Source organism: Nyctereutes procyonoides, unplaced genomic scaffold (genome assembly GCF_905146905.1).
Source record: "Nyctereutes procyonoides isolate TBG_1078 unplaced genomic scaffold, NYPRO_anot_genome, whole genome shotgun sequence".
Taxonomy (NCBI): Eukaryota; Metazoa; Chordata; class Mammalia; order Carnivora; family Canidae; genus Nyctereutes; species Nyctereutes procyonoides.
This window is the reverse complement of record NW_026575122.1, coordinates 2933743-2958341: the sequence shown is the minus strand read 5'-3', so window position 1 is coordinate 2958341 and position 24599 is coordinate 2933743. Positions and strand designations below refer to the sequence as shown.

At 40.2% G+C, this 24599-nt stretch overlaps 1 protein-coding gene across 3 annotated transcripts in view; it reads left to right on the top strand.

The window, feature by feature from the left end:
- KLHL2 (kelch like family member 2) overlaps window positions 1–24599 on the top strand; it is a 99878-nt gene that overhangs the window by 53643 nt on the left and 21636 nt on the right. For all 3 annotated transcript variants that reach the window (XM_055336395.1, XM_055336394.1, XM_055336396.1), the window contains 2 exons: window positions 3200–3362; window positions 21932–22041. In XM_055336395.1, the coding sequence (XP_055192370.1) occupies window positions 3200–3362; window positions 21932–22041 (273 nt within the window). The remainder of the gene's footprint in view (window positions 1–3199; window positions 3363–21931; window positions 22042–24599) is intronic.

Genomic DNA, 24599 nt, shown 5'->3' with positions numbered 1-24599 from the left:
CTGGTTAAGACTGCTCTCGTGGCCGACTTGACCTGTCCCACACCAGGTGTGTGACCTTGGGCAAGTTACCCAGCTTCTCCAAGCTCTGTATTCATTTGCATATAATGGGGATAATGAGATATTATCGCCTGCCAATTGCTTAGCGCAGTGCCTGATGTAGTAATTAGTAAGTAGAAGCAATTGCAGGAATGTATTGTTGAACTGATTGTCATCTTTATTACTCTTGCTGAAAAGAGAAGCATTGGATACTTAGAAATTGGACAAACACTTCCAGTCTGCACCTACAGAGAGGGCTCAAGGTAGGAAAGAATTGTAGACCGAAGGCTGGCAAAGTTGATCATATTCTTAGCTTTCTACTGACCAGCTGTACCACGTGGTCCTGTCTTTTGGCCTCTTCTAGGATTTGGTTTCTTTATCAGATGAATTAGGGTTTGATTTGATTTGACCCCAAGGCTCTTAGGTTGCCAATGGTTTGAGTGGTTCAGGTTGTGGGATATGGTTCGTCTGAAATTAGGAGCACTTTTTATTTTGTCTTGTTTTTGCTGGCTGTCTAATAAATAAAGTAATCTAGAAAGTTGATGTGCCCCTGGCTGCTTTCCTGTTTTCATCATGAGTAACTGATGGTCACCGTGGGTCATGTTCGTAAGCCTGGGCCAATTATTCATTGTTTTTGAAGCTGTGTGTAATTAATAATTATGAGCTATTGAAATTTAGTCCTAGTAAAATTACATCATACAACTGAGGCATTTTTAAAGGATTTACTGACAGAAGGATATTATGAATAAACTTGTTTTATACATTTGACTAACACTTAAGGTGTATTTCGTACATATTATTTGCCAAGCATGGGACCACTTGACTCATCATTGCCATCCATTAAAAATTACATGTGAATTTCTAGCTACATGGCCTACAATTGAAATGACTTTTCTGTCGCTGGCCTACTTACTCTACGGTTCATGAATTTCAGTCTCCTTATAAGGTAGATCTGGGCTTGGTAGTGATGAAGTCGAAGGTGAGGAAGCAAAATAAAAATTTTAAACGCCTGCTGTAGCTGCTCTTTTAGATAGATGTGTGTATAGGTGACGATGTATATGTGTATGTTAGCATAGTCTGAATCAATCACTGGTTTTTTTCACTTAGGAATATATCTTAGAAACTGTCTCATTCATACAGTTTCCTCATTGTTTTGAATGACTGCAGAGTATTCTGTTGAATGGAGGATACAAGCGTTTCATCAGTCTCCTTGCAGTGGACGTGTAGGCTTTTTCCTAACTTCCGCTGTTAACCCACAGTGGTGTTCAGTGAATGTCTTGTGCACGTGAGATTTTTGTGCATTTGTTAGTGTATGTGCACATTAAATTGCTGGGTTGGAGGATACATGCATTTGTAATTCTGACTGAAATGGGCAAATTGGGTTTCAAGAACACTGAGCCAGTATACACTCCTACCAACAGTGAATGAGTGAGCCCGTTTCTGCTCACTGATTTTTTTTTTCCCCCCAGGGCTCCTGTCTTTCTGGATTACCACCAGGTTCAATACTGCTTTCCCACACTGTATTGTCTCTGGGAAAATGCTGATTAGATGGGTGATCGTTACTATTTATGCAAATTTCACAGAGATTAAATCTTACACTGAAGACCACTTTCTTAACTATATGTGTTTGCTGAATTAAATGGCAGCACTGTTAAGCATCTTGGAATGTACTTTATGTTGCTTCAGAGCACAATTATACCAGCGTAGAAAAACCTCCAATTTGCAAATTATCAACAACTAAAGGTTTCCATGGAGATCATTCTCATAACATAATGAAACGCTCTATACATATTATACAAAAGGTTTGGCTCTAAACAGCTTTATTTGCACTTTATTTTTCTTAAATTCAGAAGGAAAAGGTCGCTAGATACTGCTATATTTTTAGAGAAAACTAATATTAATTGGTGAAGTTGCACTAAAATACATGAAATTATTCTCTTCAGTCCTTAATTCCTGACCATTTGATTGTGTACATGTGGGTTAACACACATGCAGCCTCTAGATCTGGAAGGTAAAACTTCTTTGGTTCCTTTAAAAAAATAGACTAGATTGTGTTACAGAAAGACGTGAACACACTCTTTCTTTTCTGCATTTAAGATTTATTACATAGAGATAGAAAACTTATAAAAGGTATCCCAAACTACTGTTTCTTTTCTCTTTGGGCTACAGCTTGGCATATATGAGAGTCAATTCCTGAAGGAACTTAGGTTTTATTTATTTTTTTATGCTAATGTGATCTTTTCTAAAATTGACCATTGTTCTAATAGCTGAGGTTTATTTTTTTCTTTTGGCTTTTATAAAAGAGCAGCAGATGTTCAAGAACTTTTTCTTTTAAATGAAGTTTTCCTATTTAATTTGACTTTCAAATGTGGTACTTAACTTAGCTTCACACTAATTCACTTACAAGAAAAAAATGTTTCCATTATTGACCTATTTTGAAAAGCAGTTGTAGTATTGGATGTAGTCTTGATAGTGAAGATACTGGTTAAATCCTACAGAAAAACTTATAATTAATACAAAATCTCCTGGAGTTATTTGAATACAAATTAAAAAGTTAGTATTAGGTAATTGCATTTTGTGTTTTCCTTTTTAGCACATTTATTACATTTTAGAGAAAGTGCTTGTACTGAGACTGTTGAATTTAAAATTGTACTGTCCTCTAAGGAAAGCAGTTTATTGTGTTATTCAGACAGTGGGAGAGCAAAATGAGGCTTTGTTGTGGTATGTATTACTTTGGGCTCAGGCCTTCCCCACAAATCACTGAAGCTCATGACTTCTTGAATTGAGGGTAAAAAAAAGACCATTTCCACTGAACCATAGCACCCCCTAGCATGCTAATAATTTATGTTTTTAAATTCAAAGGTACATTTTGTTTGTGCTTATAAAAAAGAGCCATTAACCTAATATGACCTGGGTATTTCTTAGGTTCAAAGACCAAGACAGGATCTTTGACAGATATTCTGTAGAAATTTTGGGGAATGTGGGGCATCAGCCTTTTTGCAAATGTTGCGTTCCTTTCCATGGAGCGTTTGGATCTGTGGACTATTTGGGTCTGGATGCAGATCACAAGTTATGGCTGCATGTATTGTGATCTGTAGAGGAGTGCTAAATAGTGAGCGTTCCCCCATCCACCTGCCTAACCGGACTTAATTGCATGTTGCAGGTACTTCTCCCCGCAGCTGGTCTGTTACAGTTACAGGATGTGAAGAAGACTTGCTGTGAATTTTTGGAATCTCAGCTTCACCCTGTCAACTGCTTAGGAATTCGGGCTTTTGCTGATATGCATGCATGCACAGACCTCCTGAACAAAGCCAACACCTATGCAGGCAAGTGGAATAGACTTCGGCTGACTTTGAGACGGAGGAGTCTAGAACTCCCGAGTTCTGATGTAATTCTGTAGTGATTTCTGGAAAGTTCTATCATGTTTCTGGATCTGGACTTTATAAAAATACATTTAAAAACTTATAATGTGTCACTACCTAACTGAAGCATGTTTGTAAAATTCTGAACTTAAACTCTAGAAATTGGTATTGGGCCTAAAGAATAGAATAGCTAGTTTTTTTTTTTTTTTTTTTTTTTTTTAGAATAGCTAGTTTTATGCGAGTACTGCATCCCCATGTCTTTATCTTTCAAATTGTCAAATTAACAGACATATGAGGAAATGTTTGCATGTGAAATTAAGTCGTTTATCCCTGTAGCTGTGTACACTCTTTTCTTGAAGCCAAGTTTTGTGGCTTAAAAATTTTCAAGGCGATGAAGTCTAGTTGCCTTTGGGCAGAGTGGAAAAGTAGATCCAGAATATAGGCATCTTTCTTCTTTGACACTAGTTCCCAGGCCCTCCCGTGGCAGAGGGCAGCCCATTGCTGTTATCAAGGAAGCCATCACTCTGGTTGCTGTATAGGCCCCTCTGATCTCCCATCTCTCCAGTCCAGGCAGAGAATTGCTTGTTAAACTTTTGGATGTAGCTCAAGCACAAAAAAGTAACCCTTAATTTATTTTGCTCTGAGTTTATAAGCATTTAAAAAATACATATTAAAAGTGATTATTAGGAAATTTCTCGTTTTTTAACCATCTTTGGGAAGATAAACCTGGTGGAAGTTATAACCCACCATCTCTGTCCTGTATTTGTGAGCCCCAATAAGAACAGTTATTATAGAACCTACCATGACCACTGCCCCTTAATATGCATTAGAACCTCAACTTCCTCCAGCCTTCAAGTGCAAGAGCCTCTTGTCTCAGCTCCCCTTCACGGTGCTTACTCGGACGAGTAGGGGACACTGTGGCACGTAGACCTGGATAAGGGTGTGCGCATGTGTGCACATGTATGTATACACGTGCATGCACAAAGCATTGAAGAGGAATGATGCTCTCTATGCTCAAATACCATAGAGATTTGCCAAAGAAATAATGGCAAGGTGTTAGAGAAAAAGAAAACCCACAGTGCTGTGGTGAGACATAGTGGGTCCAGGAAATTTGAACTTTATAGATTTCTTTGGGGTGGCCTTGTTGGCCTGACTACCTTTTATAAAATTCTTTCAGTGGGAAAATGTGATCTGAATTTCAGAAAGCTTGTTTACAGATGAACTTGCAGCACACAACTCTTCTGTAAGTTGGGGAATGCCTATAATATGCCTATAATATGAATATATATTCATGTAATCCTTTTGAGTAGGATGAGGCACTTTAAGAAAAACCCAAGACAAATTTGGATTCACTGATGTGTTCCAGTGTTCTTCAGCTGTTCTTCAGCTAAATAGAATATTTTCTCTCTAAATCCGCAAGATCCATTAACTCTAGACATAACGTGCCCGTTATAAGTGATTTCTATTGGGAAAATGAAGGAGGCTTGTATATTTTTTTTGATAATTTTTTTGGTTCATGAAACAGTCACTGTTTAACATATCTTTCCTGGGCAGCTAGTTGTCTCACATGACTTGATACACATTACTGACTTTTTTTTTTAAATTAATTTATTTATTTATTTGCGATAGTCATACAGAGAGAGAGAGAGAGAGAGAGAGAGAGGCAGAGACACAGGCAGAGGGAGAAGCAGGCTCCATGCACCGGGAGCCTGACGTGGGATTCGATCCTGGGTCTCCAGGATCGCGCCCTGGGCCAAAGGCAGGCGCCAAACCGCTGCGCCACCCAGGGATCCCCACATTACTGACTTTTAAGAGATAGGGAAAGGGACTGGGGACAGAATGAGTAAACAGGATTCGTGCAAAAGATGTCCACACATAATTCACATGATGTACTAGAACTCTTGGTTCTGCTTCTCTCAGAGCCAACTTATGTGCTGTGTGTTTAGGAGATTTTTATCACATTTAATTATTTCTTTCTGTTATTTAAAATCTTAAATGTATTGTGGCACACTACAGAATGTGAAGAGTTATCCACCAGAATTTAAACCCCTCTGTGTCTTAGTTTGTAGAGTCCTTCATAGTTACGCAAAGATTTTTTTGTGGACAGTTTATGTCCTTTTCAACAAAATTATAAAGAAAAATTAATTCTTAATTTTTTAAAAAAGATTTATTTACTTATTTGAGAGAGAGTGTGCAGGGTTGGGGAGGGGCAGTGGGAGAAGGAGAAAAGCAGGCTCCCCACTAAGCACAGAACGCTATTTGGGGCTCGATACCATGACCCATGAGATCATGACCTGAGTTGCAAACCAAGAAAGAGTTGGATGCTCAACTGACTGAGCCAGCCGGATACTCTTCTTACTGTTTAATGCACTATATTTTATTTTGTGTATTTATTTCTAAAGATTTATTTTAGAGAAAGGGAGAGGGGCAGAGGGAGAAGGAGAGAAAATTTCAAGCAGACGCTGCTGAGTGTGGAGCCCAACACTCGGGGCCGAATCTCATGACTCTGAGATCATGACTGGAGTCGAGACCAAGAGTCAGACGCTTACCTGACTAAGCGCCCCCATCAAAGCCTAGTCTTAAAGGATATACTGCTTTTATACCACGCGTTTGAATCTTACATTTGCTAGAGTTTATAAGTAACATTTAACGACATCTTTTATTATGAAAAATTGCAACACGTGAAAATAGCACAGTACTCATCATCAAACATTAAGAGTTGTCAATTCATGGAAAGTCTTGTTTCAACTGTATACCCCTCTGTTATTAACTATCCCCTTCCTCTGTTATTATTTTTTACATGTAAACTTTTTAATGAAATCTGAGCGGCAAGTCTACAGCTTGATAAATTTTTGCATCCTCTTGTGTTATTTGACGCAATTCTGTCATTATTTCATCTATTTCATTTTTATAATTTATTTTTTTTAAAGGTTTTATTTATTTGAGAGAGAGAGAGCTTGAGCTCTGGGGAGGGGCAGAAGAGAGAAAGAGAAGCAGACTCCTCGCTGAGCAGGAAGCCCTACTTGGGGCTGGATCCCAGGACTCTAGAGATCATGACCTGAGTGAGCTGAGTGCAGACCCTCAATCGACTGAGCCACCCAGGTGCCCCATCCTTATAATTTTAGAGAAATAAAATCCCAGTGACCAACTTCACATAGAGAATCTATTTCCATATACTTTGGTATATTAATAACAAACTTTCTAATGTAAATAATTCAGAATAATACTAAAAAACAGTTCTTTCTAGTAAAAATATCTGGTTGTTTATATTTTAAGCAAATAGGAGGTGAGGAGGTAAGGAGTCCGCACAGAAAGAGAACTGTTTGTTTTCCTGCTGTGAACAAATAATTGTTTTTTAGCCCTTCCTCCCTTCCTTTCTTTTTACGATTCAAGCACTTTGTGCATCCAGAAGATCTACTTAAACTCCTAAATTACTTTCAAATTCAAATCACAGAGCGCCTGTAAGTATCTGAGAGAGTGAAGCGGGACAGTGGCATTTGAGAAAGTTAACACCTTTTTTTATTTTTCTGTCCTAGATGGTGGGCTGAGTAGGGCCTGTGACAGGCAAGAAAGAAAGAGAGAAAGGAAGGAATGCAGAGCAATAGAAGGGGTTCAGACAGACAGACAGACAGACTGACATGGAAAGAAGGAAGGAGAGAAGGGAGCCGACAGAGAGAAAGGATGGGGAAGGAAAGAGGGCTCGCTTCACCTCAGGGTACTTTCGGATCCCAAGCATCCCTGTACTTCAGAGGCTGGAGCACTCCTGTCCTTTGGAAACTCACAGAGATTCTGGACATAAGATCTGCCCCATTGGTTTCTCCTGCAGAGTGGAAATGAGTTCTCTGGTGTTAATTAGAATAAATTAAATTGTACAGGTGTGATGAAAGAATTAAAGGTGTTCCATAGAAATCTCTTCTATGAACTCATGCTTATTTTTCATAATATCACATTTTTTAAAAAAGATTTTATTTATTCATTCATTAGAGACACACACACACACACAGAGAGAGAGAGAGAGACAGAGACAGAGACCCCGGCAGAGGGAGAAGCAGGCTCCATGAGGGGAGCCCGACGCAGGACTCGATCCCAGGACTCCAGGATCACGCCCTGGGCTGAAGGCAGCGCTAAACCGCTGAACCACCCCGGCTGCCCTAATATCACATTTCTAAAGAAAGTAAAAATGTGAGAAACTAGTGGGCAGGGTAGAAAGCGTGTAGCGATATGTTCTCCAAATGGGAGGCAGTTGAGGGTGACAGACCAGCCAGGTTAAATGATCTGCGTGTTGAGGCATGGTGTTCTGGACTGATCAGCCTTTGTAATGCTCTTGAATGAGTATTTTCTTAGCTAAAAAGCTATATGAGATTATTTTTGCTTCATGCCTACAGAAGAAAAATTTCACACCTAATTCCAAGTTGTATAGACTTGTTTGGCTAATGCTGGCTCGTGGGTGCTTTTACTTCCCATGTGTTTTGAGTGGTGCCCGTATTTTAACAGTTTCCCAAATCACAAATACCTTTGTTTTTAGCATTTTCTCCAGGATAAAAATATAGAGATCAAAACTGAACCTACTAGTTTCAATGCATTTTAATAGTCCCAGACTGTTCTGGAAGTTAGATTTTAATTTTAACTTGAAATAAGAATTTTATTTAGCCTTCTGTGGTGGCGAAAGTTGCCGGTTGTAGAACTGTAAGAGTTTCAAACAGATGTAAGGAAACAATAGATTTAGATTTTTCATCATTCCTTCATCTCACCTCTCCCCACACTAAAAATTTGCGAAGCTACTTGCATCAGTTCTTAGTGATCTCTGGGGAGATTTGCAGTACGATTTTCAAGCCAGTGTTCCAGCTGAAATTCTGGGATCGGTGAACACTCCGCGTTCCTCAGTACAGGAAAACCTGCAAAGAAGTCTTCTCCAGTCACTGACATACTTTGAGTTTCTTTTTCGCCCTCCTCTTGCTCTTAACCCTGTTGTCTGTTTACATCTTGGCCTGCGTGGCCCTCCTTTTAGCCTTTCCACAGTCCTGGCACAATGACCATACTTTTTTATATGCCCAGCTGTTTTCACGTTTTACGTGAGTCCCCTCTCCCTAGGTTTTAAGTGAAATGTTGCTTTCCCCTGACACCTGCGTGTCGGGGGCAAACTTCCTCAGGGGCCTACTCCCCCAACCCACTGGGAAGGCGGGTAAAGGGGTATGGTTCAGATGGTCATTCTGTCCCTGTCACCATCCTTGGCTCTACGCCGACTGGCTGGCGCCCTGCAGCCTGTTTTCTCTCCAGGCCTCCACGTCTACTTGGGTCTTCAACACCTAGATTGCCTCTTCCCTCTCTTCTTCCTTTCTTCTGCCATCAGCAATCTCAGAATCTATACTCTTGGCTTCCTTGAGACTTCCTGCTGAAACTTGCTTGTGACCACCATCGTTCCTCCATACACCCACCTGCCACCGTGGAACGCAGGTCTAGGGCGTGTTGAACCTTGTTGGTATTTGGAACACCTGGTTGGTGTTTGAAACAGCTTTGTGCTGACATCTTCCTGCCTCCTCATGCTCTTGTGTTTCTTCATAAATCTGCTCTCTGATGCCAGTTACCCAGCAATCTCTTGACCGTTCAGCCTAGACTCAATGGTCTGTCCTTTCAGAGCCTCCCTGTTTATGTGCCTGCCTTTTACCCCGGCCGCTGTGGGTGGTAAGAGTCTCAGCGCGATTTATCCCCACTTACAAGGAGTTTATAAGCCAATAATATTCCACTTACACTCAGATTCACTGTGTCTAGATTATGCCTTATTCTCTGTAAAAGTAGTTCCCATAACATTTTATTTATTTATTTATTTATTTATTTTGCAATCAGTCTCCTTCAATCATTTGTCCATCATTCTGTAACTTATTAGGCCAGGATTCACTGCCTCGGGTGAACATCTGTCAAATTAAGCCATGATTTTGAAAGCTGCCCTTTTGAAATAACCTTGTGTTGAGAAAGTGGTTTTAATAGTAGTATTACTGGCCTGGACTGTGTGATATGCATACTAACGAATAGGGGCTGATTATCTGAGGATCTGTTGAAATGTTAATCTACTGATCCAGAAGATTCTTCCTTTGGAGAACTGTGAAAGCATTTGATGTACGGCAGTTCTTGATGAATCCATGCGGACTTAATTGATGCTTCTTGCAGGAATTAATCATTTTTACATTTTTACATTCATTATGGTTCTCATTTGTGTCCTAGTCAGCGACATGCAATCTCTCCGCTCTGCTTTGGGTTGATAGTTTTTCTCATTCAGATGACTTAGCTGTTTCTAGGTTTCACCAAAACTGTCTGTTAATGGAGCTGCTGGAGATATATATGTAATTTTTTTTCCCCTAGAGATTAGTAGTATTCAGAATGAAAGAATCACAGAGTATTTGCACTTGTAGGGACCATAGCGGTTATCTAGTCTAAAACTTATTTTATTAATTAGGTTACTGAAAACCAGGGAGATTTTTATTTTCCCAAAAACACTGTCTCTCAGGGATGAGCTGTTTGTGGGTCTAAGGTGCTGTTGTTATCCAGGTACTTACCCTCATTTCTCAGATGGAATTCTGTACTACATGGAATATAGAGGAATTATAGGAATCTTCATGGCACTTAATTTTGATCAAAAAGGTATTGGGTGTTGAGAAATCAAACAAAAAGGGTACTTTGTAGCTTATCACTAGGTGCAAAACTGAAAAGGCAAAACTTTAGACTTTTATTATTGATTCCATTGGACTTAATTTAGGATGAGGGACCAGAGCTAATGAGCCCAGTAGACCTGGTGTGACCAATCCTTAGGAAAAAAGGAGAGACAGTCCTTTCATTTCTTGATAATCTTATTTTAGTTGCAGAAGGGAAGCAAACAGGAAAGCTCAGCTGTCCTAGAGAGTGAAGAGAATCCTTATATATAGGGAAGAATATTTGTGTACATCATATAGGTTCAATATATGTGTAATATATTAACATATATTGTCACAATATAAGTGTTTAGGGACGCCTGGGTGGCTCAGCGGTTGAGCACCTGCCTTTGGCTCAGGGCGTGATCCTGGGATTCAAGATCGAGTTCCACATGGGTCTCCCCATGAGGAGCCTGCCCCTCCCTCTGCCTGTGTCTCTGCCTCTCTCCCTGTGTCTCTCATGAATAAATAAACAGATCTTTTTAAAATATACATATATGTATTTAATATGTATTGCACATTCATGATATAGTCTCTACTACTGGGAATTATGCCCTACTTCAGTTATGGGATTTGTTCAGAGAAAAGGAACTGATTATTGAATGCCAGCATAACCAGGTTAGCTTTGCTCAGCAGCAGTGGTAAACTAGTAAGGGCAAGTTACTGAAGTCACAGTGAAAACTCTGTGCCATAAACAGAATAATCTGTCAACGTGCGAATGAAAGGATTGGAAACCATAGTTGAAGTTATTAACAGAGAGCCAAGGTAATGAAGGTAAAGAGGAGGTGATTGAAGCCAGACTGGGGATATGGGAAGTAACCCCGGGTATGAGTAGAGGAAACAGACTGAACTCTGACATGATCTGCTCTTTAGCATTACATTTTCAGTAAATATGTTGTAAGTGCATTTGGGGTGTGTGTGTGTGTGTGTGTGTGTTTTAAGTTTTTTTTTTTTTAATTCATGAGAGAGACAGAGAGAGAGAGAAGCAGAGACATAGGCAGAGGGAGAAGCAGGGGAGTCTGATGTGGGACTCGATCCCGGGACCCCAGGATCACGCCCTGGGCTGAAGGCAGGCGCTAAACCGCTGAGCCACTCGGGGATCCCCTGGTGTGTGTTTTTACTGCCAGTGTGCAGTAGCTGTTAATTTGTTCTGTACCTTCCTGAGGTGCAGTAAACTGAATAGGAAATTACTCAGTGAAAAGGAAGAATTTCTTATCTTGGCTTTGTGACAGGTATCAGGCTTGTATTAGTCAAACCAATCCAAAGATCTTAGAGTCTTAGCTGATAGTGTACTCAAGAACAATATCGTAACTGTGTCTAGAAAGATGTGATTATCTCATTCTGTTCTTCCTGGGTCAGACTAGATCTGTGAAATCGAGTTCATTTTCAGGTCACGTGTTTTGAGAGAGACTGACAAATGGAAGCCCTGAATTTGGAGATAGGATGATGGTGAAGACATGAAACGATATTATACAAGGAATGGTCAGAAGACTTAGGAATTTATAAACCATAGGAAGAAAATTTAGGAGAATACAAAGCTCTGTAAAAGTTTGAAGGAACTTCATGCATGGAGAGAGATTAATCTGGGCAGAGGTGGCATCAGTGTTATAAAATAAGAGGGAGGAAGGTTTTAGTACAACATAAAGCAGAACTTCCACTTATAGTAAGTGTTCAGGAATGGTGTGACTGCCTTGCTGCCTGTTGATGTGCACAAAATGTACCAGATAGCCACTGAATATGAAAATTTTAGAAGTTACTCTGACATAAAAGCTGTGTCAGGGGACCTTTCAGATCCCTTATACCACTAAATCTTATGATTTCCTCTGGCATTACAGAAAAAAAATCCACAGGATTTGTGAAAGAATTTATTTTAGGGTTTAAGGAGAGGAAGGAATGTAGGAGGGGGAAAAGGGGAGTTCTATAATGAGTATGGAGTTTCGCATTTGCAAGATGAAGTAGTTCTGGAGATTGCTTTCACAGCAATGTGAGTTTGCTTAAAACTTCTGAACTGTATACTTAAAAAAGGTAAAGATGCTAAATTTTATGTTATGTGTTTTACCGCAATAAACAAGGAGAGGAAAGGGAATAAGGAATCGACTGAGGTTTCACTTAGCCTTGGAATGTGGATACTAGAGCCATTAAGACACCAAAGGACAGCAGGGCAAGCAGGTGTCCAGAGAAAGGTACTAACACTCTTTGAGGTGTAGGTGGGTCTCAGTCTTGATTGCTTGAAGGAGAATGAGCAGTGGAGTACACTATCAATTTTAGAAGTTCTCCAACTGGGCAAGTTTATTAGCAGTAGGCAAAGACAGCAGGCCATTGGAAGACCTTGATTTATTTTGAGGAGATAATCAGACTCAGCCAGATAATCTTTGCCAAGCATGCAGGCAAGGAGTGGGAAAATTCACAACGAAGAAAAATTCAGATAGTAGAGCCAAGGTAAGTGGCCTAAAGTGGTGAATCATGTGAAGGTTTTAAAGGACTGCTTGTATGTGTTGCTGGGTGTGGTTGCGGGTGGCTCTGTCTGTTTGAAAGAGCCATGATGGTTAACCAGGTCATGTGGAGGCTAAGAGCTGAAGATTCGTATATTGAGATTTGGGAGAGAGGTTGAATCTGGGAGCCTCCATACGGGGTGATAGTTAAATATAACTGGGGACACACAAATGGGATGGAATGCTTCAGGGAGAACAAGCAGAAAATGAAAAGAGGGCTCAGGGCAGGCAGGACCATAGATAATGCCCAATTTTAGAGAGCTAATGGAGACAGACTGGTTAAAAAGATTATAGGGGTGCCTCCCTGGCTCAGTTGGTACAGCATGTACTCTTGATCTCGGGGTTGTAAGTCTGAGCCCCACTTTGGGTGTAAAGATTACTTAAAAAACATAAAAGCTTAAAAAATAAAGTTTAGAAAAAAGTATTCTAGAATCCAAACTGGGAGAGACTGCAACACTATGCAGGGCTTAAGAAGTTTTAATCCCAAGAAAAGGACTTCCAAAGAACAAAACAGGGGAAGGGTGGGCCAGAGGCTGTGTTGCAACAGATAAATATGTGATGTGCATCAAAATGCAGAGGCTTCTGTATTAAGATCTGCCCTAAAGAAGTTTGGTATGAAGGCCAGCAGCGTAGGGCAGTGGCCCAAGCCAGGGAGGGTAAACCATTTTTTTTTTCTTACTTAGGACAGCATTTGTCCACTGTACTCAAAACAATAGAATGCATTGATTGTCTATAGCAACACTTTTCTTTCTAATTGGGGAAATATTTGTTTTTAATCATGGTAGCATAAGACATTCCTCATTTTTGCCCCACCATCTCCAACAAGTATTGTGTATCCATCCATGAACAGAGTGCCTTTTGTGGGACCTGTGGGATCCAGCACCGTACACCAAGGGATCTGGAGGGAGTCTTGCCTACTTGTGCATTCCATAATAGGCAGACAGACCTCTGTCCTGGCTTTGACTCTAAAGTAACCCATGAGCCAGTTCTAGCCTTTCTTGACTGCAGTCAAGGAGCCCCTGGAGAACATTGACCTAGACAGTCACCTGTGGACAAAAGAGCCTTTGAAGTCCAGATCTCCAGAGGAGAAGAGCCAGTACTTATCAGAGGAAAAAAAAAGGTTTGGATACATTAGAGTGGATCAGAACAGTTTGACTTTACCCACATCACCCCTTCCCTAAGGCAGTACAGCACAGGGCCAAGAGAGAGTTTCCTCAGTCTGCGATTCTTTTAGTGCAGAAAAGAGAGAATGTGTGAGTGAGCACCCAGCTGTGTAAATGCTGCTGAAAGTGACCATTTCTTTCTGGCCCTATTCAGAGTACTAAATCTGGAGATCCAGACTAGGAGGCAGAAAGTCTGGGAAAGTGGTACATACCACTTTCTGAGGACATACATGGGACATAGCTCCTACTAACTGTGTGGTAGATTTCCATCAAGAAGCCTGCCCAGTAGCTGCTGGGAAAGCCTCTCTCTTGGATCCTCTCAGTAGGCCTATGGGCACCTCCATCCCCTGTGTGCTGTGCCCCCCACCCTCACAGTGTGGCCAGTTTTCTGTTTCTGCTTTTGTAGGAAGTGGCAAGAGTGAGTTTTGGAAGGTGACAAATAAGCACGTGCAGCAGGTCCAAATCCGTGGGCCAGGGAGAGGCCACAAACTTCAGCTGTAGCACCACCTTTGAGAAAACAAAAGAGAGATTGTCAGCACTCACCTTGGTGTGTTGCAGGATAAAGACTGGCATACAAGCTTAAGATTTCTTCTACAGAAGGGAATAAGAAGCTTAGAGCAGATGTATCCATAGAAAGTCTAAGAAATCCTCAGAATCTCGAGCAGGGCTGAAAGAAGGTATTACTTCCCTGAAGACAGTAAAGACTGAAGGAGATGACCGCTGCTTCAAATGCAGAGACAGCAGCACACAACTCCAAGAAACATGCAAAATCAAGGTAACTTGACACCACTAAAAGATCACAGTAATTTTCCCATAACCAAACCCCAAAACATCAAGATGCACTTAAGTTTCCTGATACAGAATTCAAAATAGCTATTTTAAGAAAACTCAGTGAGCTACAAGAAAACACCAATAATTTAGTGATTTCAGGAAGACAATACATGAATAAAATGAGAAGTTTAACACAGAGAAATCATAGAAAAGAACCAAACAAATTTTGGAGCTGAAAAATCCAATGAAAGAAATGAAAAATGCAGTGGAGAGGATCAACAACAGACTTCATCAAGCAGAAAAAAGAATCAGGGAAGTTGAAGACAGGAAGTTTAGAACTGTCTGAAGAGAACAGGAGAAAAAAGAATGAAAAAGAGTGAAGGAAAGCTTTGTGATCTAGGAGGTATCATCAAAAGGACCAACTGGTGAATTACTGGAGTTCTAGATGAAGAAAGGAAGAAGGGGACAGAAAGCTTATTTAAAAAGATAAGAGCTGAGAACTACCCAATCTGGGTGAAGATTTGGATATCTACATTCATGAAGCTTGTATAGGCCACTAAACAAAATCAACTTAAAGAAATTTTCTCTAAGACACATTATAATAAAACAGTAAAAAATCCAAGACAAAGAGATAATCTTAGAAGCAACAATAGAGGGGAGAAAAGCTTGTAACTTAGAAGGGAGCTCCCATAAGGCTATCAGGGATTTCTCAGCAGAAATCTTACAGGCTAAGCAGTATCTCGTGGGATCCAAGGTGCCGAGAGAGAGAGAGAGAGAGAGAGAGAGAGAGAGAGACCCGCCAACCAAGAATACTTAATTTAACAAAGCTGTCCTTCAGAAATAAAGGAGAGATACTTTCTCAGACAAAAAAGCTAAGGGAATTCATCTTCACTAGACCTGCCTTAGAAATGCTAAGAGGAGTTCTTCTGGCTGAAATGAAATGATGCTAATTATTAGTAATGAAATATAGTTTTCATATGAAAATATTCAACACATTGGTAAAGACAAGTATATAGTCATATTAAGAATACCCTAGAGGCACCTGAGTGGCTCAGTTGGTTAAGCATCTGACTCTTGGTTTGGGCTCAGGTCATGATCTCAGGGTCATGAGATCAAGCCCTGCATTGGGCTCCACACTCAGTAGGGAGTTTGCTTCCTCCTCACCCTTTCCCTCTCCTTCTACCCCCCACTCAAATGCATATTCTTGCACACTCTTTCTTTCTGAGTAAATAAATAAGTACATACATATTTACATATGTACATACATACATAGAATACTCATACTGTAATATGGTGTTCTGTTAATGCTAGCATAAGATTAAAGGACAATAGTAAAAATAACTATAGCTACAATAATTTGTTAGTGAATACACAATATAAAAAGAGAGGCTTTTGGAGACTCAAAGATCATAAGAAGAGGCGAATTATGACCTCAAAACCATAAACTGTTGGAGTAGAAGGTAGAGTTTTTGTATGAGATTAAACTTTAATACTTATCAATGTAAAATAGACTGTTACATCTATGAGAAGTTTTATATGAGTCTCATGGTAACCACAAAACAAAAACCTACAGTATAAGTACAAAAGGTAAAGAGAAGAGAATAAAGCCTACAACTATGGAAAATTACCAATTCACAAAGAAAGAAGCAAGAGAGGGAGAAAGGAACAAAGGACATGCAAAACAGCCAGAAAACAATTAATACATGGAATTAGTAAAGTTTTACCAATAGTGACTAAATGTAAATGAATTGAATTCTCTAGTCAAAAGGCATATGTGGCTGGCTGGATTAAAAAAAAAAAAACCAAACTATATGGTGCCTACTAGAGATTCACTTTAGCTTTAAGGACTCAGAGTGAAGGGATGGAAAAAAATATTCCACGCAAGTAGAAACCAGAAGAGAGCAAGTATAGCTATATTGATAGCATAGAAACTAGATGTTGAGCCAAAAATGATAAGTAGAGACAGAGAACGTTATTACATAATGATAAAAGATTCATTATTACATAATGATGAAAGGTTCAATTCATCAAGAAGATGTAACAATTATAGATACATATTACCCAACATTGGAGCATCTGAATATATTAAGAAATACTAACAGACATTGAAAGAGAATTAGACAACAGTTATTTAATTATTTAATAGTGGGAGACTTCAGTATCCACTTTCAACAATGGATAGATCATTTAGACAGAATATCAACGAGGAAACATTGGACTTGAACCATACTTTAGACCAGATAGACCTGATACAGAGCATTCCATTCAACAAGAGCAGAATACATATTCTCCACAAGCACACACAGAATGCTCTCCAGGATAGATCATAAATCACAAAACAAGTCTTCATTTTGAATATCTTTTCTGAGCACAGTGGTATGAAGCTAGAAATCAGTAACAGGAGAAACTAAAAAATTCACAAGTGTGAGGAAATTAAACAATACACTTCTGAACTGCCAGTGGGTCAAAGAAGAAATCAAAAGGGAAATAAATATCTTGAAGAGAAATATACCACACCAAAATCTATGGGATGATGCAAAAGCAATTCTAAGAGGAAAGTTTACAGTGATAAAGGCCTGTTAAGAAAAAAGATCCAAAATAAGCAACCTAATTTTACACCTCAAGGCACTAGAAAAAGAACAAACTAAACCCAGTGTTAGCAGAAGGAAGGGAATGACAAAGGTCAGAGTAGCAATAAGTGAAATAGAGACCAGAAAGACAATAGAAAAGGTCAATTAAATTAAGAGCTTGTTTTTTGGAGTTTTTTTTGTTTTTGTTGTTGTTTTTGCAAAGGTAAAATTGAGAAACCTTTAGCTAGATTAAAAACTGGAGACTCGGGATCCCTGGGTGGCGCCCCGGTTTGGCGCCTGCCTTTGGCCCGGGGCGTGATCCTGGAGACCCAGGATCGAATCCCACATCGGGCTCCCGGTGCATGGAGCCTGCTTCTCCCTCTGCCTATGTCTCTGCGCCTCTCTCTCTCTCTCTGTGACTATCATAAATAAATAAAAATTAAAAAAAAAACAAACTGGAGACTCAAGTAAATAAAATCAGAAATGAAAAATGAGACATTACAGCTTATACCACAGAAATATAAAGATCATAAGAGTAGTCTCTTGTAAGTGCACTTATATGTTAATATAACCAGAAGAAATGGATAAATTTCTAGAAAGATGCAGCCTGCCAACACTGAATCATGCAGTAACAGAAAATCTGAACGGAACAATAGCAAGTGAGGAGATTGAATTAGTAATCCAAAAGATCCCCAAAAGAAATATCCAGGACAAGAGGCATCACTGATGAATTCTATCAAACATTTAAAGAAGAATTAACACTAATCCTCCCACTCTTCCAAAACATAGAAAAGGAAAGAATACTCCCAAACTTATTTTGTGAGGCCATAGTTAAAACTGATACCAAAGCCAGATAAGGACATTATAAGAAAAGATTACAGTCCAGTATTGCTGATGAATATGGATGCAAGAATTCGTATCCAAATATTAGCAAACTGGGTTCAGCAGCACATAGAAGAATCCTACACCATGATCAGGTGGGATTTACCCAAAGGATTCAAGGATAGTTCAACATCCACGAATCAGTAAATGTGGTACAACACATAAATACAATGAAAGATAAATACTGTGTGATCATCTCAGATGCTGAAAAAGCATTTGGCAAAATACAGCATCCTTCCACGAGAAACTCAACAAATCAGGTATGGAAGGAACATACATTAATATATTAAACCTTAGTTTAGTAAAGGTCATCTATGACAAACCCATAGTTGACTTCATACTCAGCAGTGAAAAGCTGAAAAGTTTTAAGATCAGGAACAAAACAAGGATGCCCACTCTCACCACTCCCGTTCAACATAGTCCTGGAAGTCCTGGCTGAGCAGTCAGGCAAGAGAAAGAAGTAAAAGGCATTCAATCAGAAAGGAAGAAGTAAAATTGTCTTTGCAGATAATATGATTTCAAATATGGAAAATCCTAAGATCCCATCAAAAAAAAAAAAAAAGACTAATAGAACTAATCAGCAAATTCAGTCAAGTTTTAGGATGTGAAATTAACATGCAAACTTGAGTTCTATACACTAGCAATGAAATATCTGAAAAACAAAACAATCCCATTTATAATAGCATCAAAAATAATAATGTACTTAAGGAATAATCCGAACCAAGGAGGCAAACAATCTAGACACTGAAACCTACAAGACTTAGATGAAATAAATTGAAAAAGATACAAATAAACGATATCCTGTGCTCATGAATCATAAGAATCACTATTGTTAAACTGTCCATGCTGCTCAAAGCCATCAATAGATTCGGTGTAATGTCTATCAAAATCTCAGTGGTATTTTGTTCAACAAATAGAAAAAAAAATAAAAATATTATGGAATCATGAAAGACCGTAAAGAGGCAAAGTGATCCTAAGAGAACAAAAATGAAGGCATTACACTTTCTGATTTCAAACTGTATTACAGAAGTATAATAATAAAAAGAAGGTGGAACTGGGATAAAAATTGACACATAGACCACTGAACAGAATTGAGAGCCCATAAATGGTATGGTCGGTTAAACTCACAAAGGAGGTGAGAATATACATGGGGAAGAGAGAGTTCCTTCGATAAATGATTCTGGAAAACTGGACCATTTCATTATACATGCACAAAAGTAAACTCAAAATGGATTAAAGACCTAAATGTAAGGCCCGAAACCATTAAACTCCTAAAAGAAAACATAACCAATATTTTCTTCGACAACAGCTTTCACAGCATTTTCCTGGATATGTGTCCTTGGGCAAGGGGCAACAAAAGCAAAGGTGAACAACTGGAACTACATCAAACTATAAAAACTTTTAAACCATGAGAGAAGCCCTAAAACAAAAAACGAAAAGACAACGTACTAAAATGGGAGAAGATACTGACGCATAATGTATCCTATAAGGGGTTAACATCCAAAATATAAAAAGCTCAACACCAAAAAAAACAATCTGATTAAAAAATGGACAAAGGGCCTGATTAGGCATTTTTTTCCAAAGACGGGATAGGGGCCCCGGGTAGCCAACAGGTACATGAAAAATGCTCAACGTCACTAATCATCAGGGAAGTCAAAGCCATAATGAGATATCATCTCACACCAGTCACAATGGCTAGTATCAAAAAGACAAGAAATAAAGGACAAGTGTTAGCAAGGACAGGGAGAAAAGGGATCTTGGGTGCACTCTTGGTGGGCGTGTAAGCTGGTGCAGCCACTATAGAAAACACTGGGGTTTTGAGGGTTCTCAAAAAGTTAAAGATAAGGGGGATCCCTGGGTGGCTCAGGGCGTGATCCTGGACACCCGGGATCGAGTTCCATGTCGGGCTCCCTGCATGGAGCCTGCTTCTCCCTCTGCCTGTGTCTCTGCCTCTCTCTGTGTTTCTCTCATGAATAAACGAAACCTTAAAAAAAAAAAAAAGTTAAAGATAGAAATAGTATATAATCCATTGATTCCGCTGCGGGGATTCTAAAAGAGACCAAAACTAGTAATTCGGAAAGACATATGCACCCTGTGTTTATTGTAGCGTGGTTTACAGTAGTCAAGATGCAGAGGCGGCCCAAGTACCTATCCACAGATGACTGGGTGAGGAGCAGTAGTGTGTGGACGCAGCGAGTGTCAGCCACGGAAAAGAATGAAATCTTGCCATTCACAGCAACACGTTTGGGCCTTTCTCAGGGAAGACAAATACCACACGATTTCGCTTATGTACGGAATCTGTAAAACACACACACACACTCAGCTGGAAGCAGTCTCTTAATACGGAGGACAAACCGGTGGTGGTGGGGGGGCGTGAGATAGGTGAAGAGGATTAAGAGGAACAGACTTGTAGTTGTGAAATAAATAAGCCGCAGGGATGAGAAGTACAGGTGAGGAACGGAGCCAGTGACAGCGTGGGGACGTACGGCAGATGGGAACTACTCGTACCTTGGTGTGTCCTGCGGAACGTGCACGCTTGCTGAACCACGGTCATACGCCAGATGAAACGGACATTAACATCGCCAGCTACCCCTCCGTAAAAAAATAATAGGAGAAAACATTTCCAACAGACAAAAATTGTGTCAGTTGGATTTTCGTAAGTCCACATCACTTTATAATGATCCTAGGGCTCCTCATCACTTTTAAAGCCATTTTGTGATGAACCTTTTGTTAAAGTGAATCGTTAGGGGATTTATGTAAATGCAGATTTTGCAGTGTTTCTGAAGGGGAAGCCAGCTGATCCTTTCTATGGTACCTTGAAACACATTTGAAGTGAATCTTTACCTCGTCTTTTAATAGATGACTGTTAGAATATGGTTAATTGGGAAGACCTAGAAAATATCTAGGTTTCCCGGCAGATTTTTGCGTTAGGATTTAGGGATAAGTGTACAGGAAGAGCTAGATTATGGAGTCCTTACTCTCTACCACACACAGTTCTAGGTGCTTTATAGACTTGTAGTTTTTTAATCCTCACAGTGGTCTTATTAGGTAAGGTGTTATTATTCCCGTTTTATAGATGAGGAAACCAAAGCTCAGACAAATGACATAATTTGCCCAAGGTTTTACAGGAGCTGGGATTTGACTCTGTGCGTCTGACTCCGAAGCCTGAACACATTTCCCTGTGAACTCACACTTTATAAGTGGCAGCTGGATTTGCAGGAAAGGTTACTTTGTAAATGATTCATTTTTTTAAAGTTGTAAAGTCATTGATTATTTGAATAGTTCCCCTCCTAACCCCCCCCCCCCCCCCGTTTGGAGTTGTGGGTATATGTGTGAGATCAAAAAAAGGCTTTCTGTAGTATTTTAAGAATTACTGGTTTTACCAGTTTCTGGAAAGGAGTTGAGGGTATAAAATGGTATGATTTGGTCCCCGGTTAAACTGCCAGAGAATTGAGAGCTATCTATATTATAAATCAACTTTGTTTTTTTTTTAAATAATGGTCATATGTTCAGACTGAGCAGCATTTAACATTTCTTTGTTTAAAGTTTTCAAATAAAGCAGGTTTCCCTCCTTATTCCATTAGGTTTGGAAGTGTTTTACATTCAGGGGTGTGATTCCATAACACCATGTACTTGATTTATGTCATCAATAGGTTTTACGTATTTCAATACTGAAAATCTTATTACCACATAAGGAATACAATGTTAACTCAGAAGCCCCACCATGTAATACAGAGGCGGGGCAGCTGTAGGATACCCGGCTCTCCCACCTGTGCCTCTACTTTCTTATTGAAGTAGAGACCACTTCCCCTGAGGAGCTGGTTTGGGTTTTGTTGGTTCTTGCCTGGAGGAAATACAGTTGTTTTTCTGAGTCTTAGGTTAGATTAACAAAAACCTCCTCCTTTTGAAGCAGTTTGAAGCTGGATAACACAATGTCGGTGTTAACGGATTTTATTTTTAACCTCCCAACAGAGCAGCATTTTGCAGATGTTGTACTTAGTGAGGAATTTCTCAATCTCGGCATCGAACAAGTGTGCAGCTTAATCTCAAGTGACAAACTTACCATTTCCTCAGAAGAGAAGGTAAGTACATTTTTCTTTCTGGTATATAGTGACGGAGTACTTTTCCTTTTTTTTTTTTTTTTTAAGATTTTATTTATTTATTCATGAGAGACACAAGCAGAGGGAGAAGCAGGCTCCCTGTGGGGAGCCCGATGCAGAACTCGATCCCGGGACCCTGGGATCACACCCTGAACCGAAGGCAGAGGCTCAACCCACTGAGCCACCCAGGCGTCCCTACTTTTCCTTTCTTTATTTCACTTTGTTTTGCAACTTTGTAACCCTCTATGTGTAGCAACAGCCAGTGATCTTTGATCTGGAAGTTATTACAGACTCAACTAGTTGACTTGTTGATTGTGCAGATTAGTTTCTTCAGGCCACAGGAAATGCCCTGAATTGCTAGATGTTAGAGTCTTGTACTGGACCCCCACACCAAGAACCAGCACACCTTAAACTGAGCCAAGTCCTTTTGGGTGCTGGGTTTCTTCCCACAGTTAGATGCCTCTAAAAATTATGACCTAACTGCCATATTTCTCAGACCAGAGTAGTTTCACCATTATGTGAGTGGGAAGAAATTATCAGGGATAACAAAGTAATAGCTTGTTGTAGACTAAGCGTTCCTTTTTTTTTTTTTTTTGAAGATTTTATTTGAGACTGTACAGCAGTGGGGGAGGGGCAGAGGAAGAGGGGGAAGCAGACTCCCCGCTGAGCAGGGAGCCCGATGCGAGCCGGCCTCCGTCCCAGGACGCCCCGATCGCGACCTGAGCCAGAATGAGGAGTTGGCTGCTTAACCGACTGGGCCACTCAGACACCCCACCTGTACCTTTCATATTGGTGGAGAAAGAATCTTCTGTTAGTGACTTTTATTCTTTGGGTGGGTGTTATATTCAGGAATTGGGGCACACAAGCTTGTGAACACACTGAGTTTGGAGAAAGTGAAACTGTTTTTTTCTTTGTGTGCTTTGCATTTAAGGTTGTATGACCTGTAGCTTTATTCCTCAAAGTTATCCATCCTGCCTGGGCATAAAAAGACACATTTACTATTATATTTACCATGTGAAAAAAAAAGATGTGGAGAGTGGTTGTTAGATGTGTCATCTAGTGCTTAAGAAATATAGAGAGGGGGAAGACATTGCTTTGCTATTCATGTTTAACAGACACGTATTGAGTGCCTCATGTGGACCAGACGCTGTCACAGAGTCACAGCTACGGAAATGTTAACAAAACAGAAATCTTTACTCCATAGGTTAAAGGGACAACCATTGGGATGAATAAATAATTAGGGAATGCTGTAGAGGGTATCGTAGGAACATTTCATCAGTCCTGGGTTGGGGATGCTGTTAGCCTGGCTCAAGTTCTAAAAAAGTATATGAGTTTGCCGGGGAAGTCAGGATGAGTGGGCGTGGGAAGGGCATGCCAGGTAGGGGTAGAGTATGTGAATGTAAAAAGGGTGTGAAAGAATAATTGCATTAAGTTGGTTCAATATGTTTAAGAGTCTAGAATATATATGTTTGACAGAGCGGTAGGAGATAGATGGGAAGATGGCGTAAAATGTCTTCTCAGCTGTCTGAAAGAACCTTGACTTCATCCTCGTGATGAAGAAGAGCCTTTAAAGGGTTTTAAGTGGTAGGAGAATGCTGTGGTAATACCCACATAATAGAAATGGCATGAAAGCTGTCCGGATTTCCTACTGCTGCCCAACAAGCCACCCCAAAGTGTATGTAGTGACACAAAACAATAGGCACTTTATTATACTCACCATTCTGTGGGCAGAATTCACTCAGGGCACGTTGGGACAGCCTGTCTCTGCTCTGTGGTGTCTGGGCTTCAGCTGGCTTGGCTTGAATGTCCAGAGAGACCAGCAATGTCTAGACAGACCAGCAATGTCTAGAGAGACCAGCGTGTTGGGACACCTTATTATCTCTGCTCTGTAGCGTCTGGGCTTCAGCTGGGTTGCCTTGAATGTCCAGATTAGCCATACTGGAACCTCAGTCGGTCTGCGCATGGTTATCTTGTGGGTCCAGAAAATCCACATTGGCTCCCTTCATTCACTTGTCCAGCTCCTGGGCTGCAGTTTGGTTGGTATCTCTTTCCACTTCTGTCCTCTAACCCTCTCCCCTTCCCTGCCCTCCCTCTTTGGGGCTAGTTTGGGCTCCTCATAGCATGGTGATCTCAAGTAATCAGACTTCTTGCGTGACATCTCTCTTCCCCCAGATGAGCATTGTAAGAGACCCGACTGAAAACTGAAAGGCTTCTTATCGACCCAGCTTCAGAAGTCACGCAGCACTGCTTCTGCTGCATTTTTTTTTTTTTTTTGGTGACACAGGGCTAACTTAGAGTCCCTGTGGCGGGTTCACTGCATAAGGTGTGGATACTCAGAGATGTGGTTTATTAAGGGACCATTTTGGAGACCAGCCGTCACGGTGGTAGTGTGCTGACTGAACCCAAAGTGGGGCAAGGGTCAGATAGGAGGATGTTGAGGTCATACCAGTGAGCAGTAGGGTCTGACCTAGGATGGTGGAGACAGGTGGAGAAGAGAGAGTAGAGCTGAGAAATAGTAGACAGAATTGACAGGATCCTCT